Raw genomic sequence first — 6356 nt, 5'->3', positions numbered from 1 at the left:
TAAATAATACAAAATCACCTAATGTGTGCCAAGTCAAGAGTTGATGGAACTTTCGCGGTATTGTAATACACATGAATGGACGACACGTAAGTAATAAATGATTGGTGTTTGCAGGTGTGAACAGAAGTGGGTCATAAGGCGATTACTGACATTTTAAATTTGGCTTTAACATCTACAGTAAGGTAGCATGAATATCCTTTGTAATAATAAGAATAATAATTTAATTGGATGTTGATTCAACAATAATTGTTCCAATAGTGGTTTCCGTAAACAGTCTTATAGCAATGAGCCTCGATCATCATCTCAAGAGGCTCTCACTTAATAACTGGATAAAGGGTCAGTTACAGAAAGCAGCTCTTTTGGGAACGGCACGCATTGTGCGGAAGTTCCTGTCTGTCGCCCTAACCACCGGCGACGGGACTATATTTTTTATATTTATATTTGTAATATTGTTTTATTATAAATATGTTATATATATAAATGAAGAAAATATAATAAAGAGTATAAAAATAATAATAATTAATTAATCTCAGGCATACAACCTATTCAAATTTCAAACAAACAGAGATTATTACATTATAGAAAATAATAAAAAACATGTGTGCAATTCACACGTGGTAGAACCAAATATTTAATAAAATAAGTTTTTTTTACTAAATATTTGGTATTTAAAACGCTTTTTGTTATGTATATTACAGCCATTGTAAAATACTCTATTGATTGAAAAGAGTGGCCGTTGAGTTTCTTGTAAGTTCTTCTCACGAACTCTACCTTTTCCGAACATATGGTAAATTCAGTAATTTAAAAGTAATATTTATAGTGAGGATACAAAAGCGCTTATGTTAAGCCTTATTGAATAAAGTTTATTTGACTTTAAGAATATCTTCTCTGTTATTCCAAGAAATCATTTGTTTTTTTTTTAGGAGATTTTTTGGCTTGGTAACGAGATATTTAAGCCAACTTGCCAAACCTTGCAGAACATTGATTTATTCTTGCCACTTGCTGAATATAAAAAGAAAATACTAAATTTACATAAGTGATTTAGAAACCTTGTTTCGATAATTCATTTTTATTTTTCTATTATATATTACAATATTTATAGATTTTAGTTTTTAAATTGTTAAAATTACTGCCTTAAAAAAGTAGTAAAAATTATGAATGCTGTGGTAAGTGAATTAACTCTTTTCAATATTATTACTATATTTTAAGTATGTAAAGAGTTTAATTTGTTAGTTGCCCAAATAAATAAACATATAATTTGTTCTCAATAAAAAAGTTAATCGAAAAAGTTCATAAACTTTTATCATAATAAGTAAGGTTGTGTATGACCTACATACCTTAAGATGTACAGTCAATACGTCACAGGTACATAACTTATCGCTTTCAAAGTTGCGCAACTTAAATTTTACCCAAAAAAACGAAAGTTTTCAACATCCGCTTATATCATCTCGGTAGTACATTACGAATAGTATATATTTACATAACAGTGAAAGCTATAGTACCTACTATCTTAAATATGTTAAAAGATTCAAATATTCACTTCAACTTATCTTCAAAGTGTTTTAGATATTCAAAGCAAACGGAAAGTTAATTAATTTTAATTAGGCCTAACACGAATCTAACTTTCAGAATTTTAAATTTTATATTTGAGAACAGAAACACATTTGCAACTTTGCAAAATATTGACAAAGATTTGTTAATTTCAAATAGATATTATCTGATCATTTGTTTGCATTTGCAAACACTTAAACTTGTATTAAACATAATTTATGTAAAAAAATGTAACGGATTTTTATTTTCAGCCCATGGTACTTACTATCTTTAGATAATTTACACGTATAGATAGTATCTAGCTCCTAGACAGCCAATAAAAACAGCCCAGTCTTATCACTTAGTGTGCGTGACAACTCTGTATGTCTGTCTGTAAGTATGTCTTACACTCGCGATTTGTATGACACTTTGTGTTAGTGTGCGTAAATTACTCAAAAAAGAGCTTACTTCCAAACTATTTCATAGACTTATAAATGATCTAAGATACTATCAATATGGACTTTAGCCTCGAGATTAGAAATGCCATAAAGTTGTGTCATCGCATATAGCTAACATTCACACTGTTTCAACTTTGAATTAACCTTTAACTGTGAACAAAGGCTTTCATTACAATGCCGTATTTAATGGGATGATTAACGACTTTCCTTGATCATTCAGTCAAGATTCTCATGAAGATAATTACAAAGTATTGTTCATAGATCGTGTCTCGGGTCATGACTAAACAAAAGCGATTGTAGTTGTAATTACAAAATAAATCATGTTATTTAGTTCAAAAGTTGAACTAAAAAGCACATTATCAAGTAAATAAAAATCATTTGTATTTCAAATTTATATTTTATTTAATTATCATTTCAATAAGTTAACATTAATAATATATATATGACTGGCACCACTCACACATTAAAATATAATATAAAATAAAAATATAATATCTTTGGAATATAAAGAACAAAAAATATTTGGTTAAATAACTCCAAACAGGTAACATTGCATACAATACATAATAATCTTAATACTTTAAATAATATATAATAATAAAACCATTTTTAAAGAAATAGTTCGAACACAGAAAACTTCAAATATATAAAATAAATAAGTACTTGAAAAATAATCATTTATAAGTAAAATATAATATAATAATATCAGTCGAATAATAACAATAATAATAAAAATACTGTATAATTCAATCACTCAAACAAATTTCTCAAACAACAAACGGTGGTTGATAATAAATTAAATATGCAATAAATAGTTCTAAATTAATTTACAAGATATTTGTGTTAAAATCGTATACTCTGACAATTCCTCCCAAAGATATATTAAAATATAATAGAAAAAGAAAAACATTAAGTTTTTTATACATAATTACGGAAACAGAAAATAATTTATTATAGATCAGAAAGTTTTGATCATAGATATAAGTATAGAGCGACACACCAGTTCAAAGCAAATTAATTTATGAGTTTTTTTATGAAAATCAGGGACGAGACGAGCAGGAAGTTCAGCTGATGATAATGATACGATGATTTGCCCTGTCCATTACAATGCAGTGCCGCTCAGGATTCTTGAAAAACCAAAAAATTCTGAGCGACACTACAACTGCGCACGTCACCTTGAGACATTAGATGTTAAGTCTCATTTGGTCAATAATTTCACTAGCTACGGCGCCCTTCAGACCAAAAGACAGTAATGCTTACACATTACTGCTGCTCGGCAGAAATAGGCGCCGTTGTGGTACTTGCACCTGTGCAAAGAAGCCTGGTGTGTCAGCTAGAAGAAAATAAAATATGTAATAATATATCTATAAATATATATCCTCGCGAGGATGAGTATACGATTTTAAGTTTTCTCTTACTCCTGTTTGATATGGTTAGCATAAGCTAAGGATTGAGCGTCTTGAGACCTTCCCCAGCCACCACCGCCACCACTTTCCCATCCGTGCTCCTCATGAGCTGGTTCTGACCATCCACTGCTCTTGCTATTCTTCGAATCAAGGAGTTTCTTCAGAGCTCCGATGGCAGCGGCAATAAACGCGACCTTTCCGAGGAGGTATGCCTTGAAGACTGCAAAGGCAATGATACCAAGGAACAAAGGAATGAGTGCGGCGAGTTTCAGTTTGATAAGAGCGAGGATTGGGAGGAGTTTCTTCAGCTTCTTCTTCTTCTTTCCACGACCTGAAATTATCCAGTTATGATATCAACAAGAAAAATAATTGAATTAACGCGTGTAATTGTAACTGTTTTTACATTTGATTTTGGGTAAAACCCGTTGTTTTATGACCTTTTCAGATCTCGTTTTCAGAGGGACTGTGGTTGAAATGAGTCAAGATAGTATTTGTCTTAGTTGACATTATGAAGTTAAGCGCCATTTGTTGCCTCGAAGGTGTTATTTGCTATAGACAGATGGTTTTTGGCAAAATTTACGCACAGTGTTAAGTATCCTTTAAAAAGTGATTTATTTAAATGCATAACACTCGGGTTTATCAAAGAAAATAAAAAGTGATTTGATTTTGTTAAAGATGGCTGTCCCTCATACGAGGGTTGCCAGTTTGATGACCTCCACGTACAAGAATTAAGGCTTTCACTAGTTTTAGTTAAATTGGTTTCAGTTCATGCGTTACTTTGCGGAAATCCATAATTATCCAAATGTTGTGAGTTTGAAGTTGAAGTTGGCTTCAGTCTCGTGCCAGAGTTTGACGAGTCAAAAGGTCCTGAGGATGCCTCGTGTAGAGGCGAAACACGTGTCGAAAAAGAAAACTTAAATCATTTGGACATAATCTACTTTGTAAAATGTATACAATGCATGATTTTATTAAGGTTTAGTATATTTATGTAAGATTAAAAATAATTAACCTATGATTTATTATGAAAAAATATCATATACATAGAAATACTTGGTTAAGTTTATTCAACTTAAATTTTTTTAAATATCTAACTTATATCGTGCCTGTATACTATTAAATTATTACTTGGTACTCTAGCCAAATGAAGCCAATATGAAATATTATTTGAAACGCAAACAGGTTTTCAATATTAAAAACATTTTTATGGAATATTTTAATGGGATTGGAGTAAATATGGCCTGGCCTGTATACTCGATACAGGCCATCTCATAGGAATAACTTATATATATATAATAATATATATATATTAATCGTTTTAAAAGTAAATATAGAAACACAGTACAGGCAAGTTCTTTCAACAGATTAAATGTTATATTAAAAGTTAACATCGATGAGAACTTAGATCATTTATACGTCTTGACAGACTGTGACAGCTGTGAAAACATCGAAATATTGAGGTTGACTGTTAACCTCTATTTTGAACAATGAACGAATGAAGATTAGAAGAGCGTAGCTTGTCAGGCATACTAAAGTAATAAACCTGGCCAGTTTTCATTGGCAGTGTAGCAACAAGAGGCTCTATTTATCACATATTAATATATTTAAATTATCTAAGATCATTTATACGTCTAGATAGACTGTGACAGCTGTGAAAACTTCGAAAAAATTTAAGTTGACAGGTTAACTCTATTTTGAGTAAGGCACGCACACTAACACAAGGAGACGTGTATATCGCGAGCTTTTCACGCACACTATAGTAATAAACCTGGCCTGTTTTCATCGGTTGTCTACCAGCAAGAGACTCTATATATCAAATATAAATTATTTAAAGATAAGAATTAAATAAATGACCCATTTCGTCGTAAATTAAAAATTAGAATATTTTATAACTTTACCTTCTTCTTCAACAGAATTGTCTTCAGTGAACGATTTGGGCATTCTCAGCTGCAAAACATGATTGTCCAGAAAGTCCACAACATTGTCCATTATCCTATCCTCCACTTGGAGTTCTCTGGCTTTCGGGTCATCAGGTAAGGGCTCATAGCTTCGAGCTGATCTTGGAGAACCAGTTCTCGCAAAATTGATACCCTCAACTAAATTCAGTTCCTTCGAAACGGCTAAGTTTTCAGTGAATTTCATGGCTTTTTCCTGAAAGTAATATTTTGTTTGTTACGATTATAAAATTAGAAAAAAAATACAAAAAAGTCGTGGAAAAATTAATTACGAATTGTGAAGTACATCATCAGTTTTGATTTAAGTTTAAACCTTATTTTTCTATAAGTAAATATAGATTTTTATTAGACGTTATATTTGTATGAAATTGGATTTCAAGTATATTTTAAAAAAAATTTTTTGCTTGTAAAATAATTTGGCTCAAATATCAATGCATGTTAAGATTGGCTTTTAGTTTATCACTTTAAAAAAGTTTTTTATCTGTGTTTTATTTAAACTTAAGACTTTGGTCTGGTTTAGTCCACTTTATCATTTAGACAATTACTCATAAAATTTAGAATCCAATCTATAAGCATATTATATTTTTAATAATATTCCGAATTTGAATTAACTTGTAAAAAATATTAACAAAGGTATATACAAATAACAATTAAACTGAGAAAAACCGCACTATTGTTTCAAATTAAATTATTCAAACACATTACAGATTAAATATGCAGACATTTTATTGCCGCCATTAATTTTCGCACTAATAAATCGGACAGGTGATTGGTATGCACTGAGCAATTTGGGATTATAGCACTTATTTCCGTATAAATAAGGTATCACTTCACTTCACACACCTTTAGGCACAGCACGGTATCCGTTTCTACGCAGTCTCGTAAAGCGGAGACGAATTTCTCCATGACCCCATCTTCCTTTGTTGGCATTGCCGATGCGGCTGCCAGAGCTAGCAACAAGACGTATGACTTCATTTTTAGCTGATGTTCAATTGTCAAAGCAAGTTGAA

The 6356-nt window shown here is 30.9% G+C and overlaps 1 protein-coding gene across 1 annotated transcript; it reads right to left on the bottom strand.

The window, feature by feature from the left end:
- Positions 1-2433: 2433 nt before the first annotated feature.
- LOC126979819 (uncharacterized) lies at positions 2434-6356 on the bottom strand. The gene is made up of 3 exons (XM_050829377.1): positions 6190-6356; positions 5290-5542; positions 2434-3725 (listed from the first exon to the last, which is right to left on the bottom strand). The coding sequence occupies exons 1-3, from the start codon at positions 6319-6321 to the stop codon at positions 3403-3405; spliced, it is 708 nt and encodes a 235-aa protein (XP_050685334.1). The 5' UTR covers positions 6322-6356; the 3' UTR covers positions 2434-3402.

The sequence above is a fragment of the Leptidea sinapis genome, chromosome 4 (genome assembly GCF_905404315.1).
Source record: "Leptidea sinapis chromosome 4, ilLepSina1.1, whole genome shotgun sequence".
Taxonomy (NCBI): Eukaryota; Metazoa; Arthropoda; class Insecta; order Lepidoptera; family Pieridae; genus Leptidea; species Leptidea sinapis.
Note: the sequence above shows the minus strand (reverse complement) of the source record. Positions and strands in the feature narration are given on the sequence as shown.

Excerpts from the sequence above, each read along its gene's own strand:
- LOC126979819 (XM_050829377.1), bottom strand. The coding sequence starts at position 6,321 with ATGAAGTCATACGTCTTGTTGCTAGCTCTGGCAGCCGCATCGGCAATG. Across the intron at positions 5,543-6,189 it reads ATACCGTGCTGTGCCTAAAG|GAAAAAGCCATGAAATTCAC; the intron begins GTGTGTGAAGTG and ends TATTACTTTCAG. Across the intron at positions 3,726-5,289 it reads CAATTCTGTTGAAGAAGAAG|GTCGTGGAAAGAAGAAGAAG; the intron begins GTAAAGTTATAA and ends GGATAATTTCAG.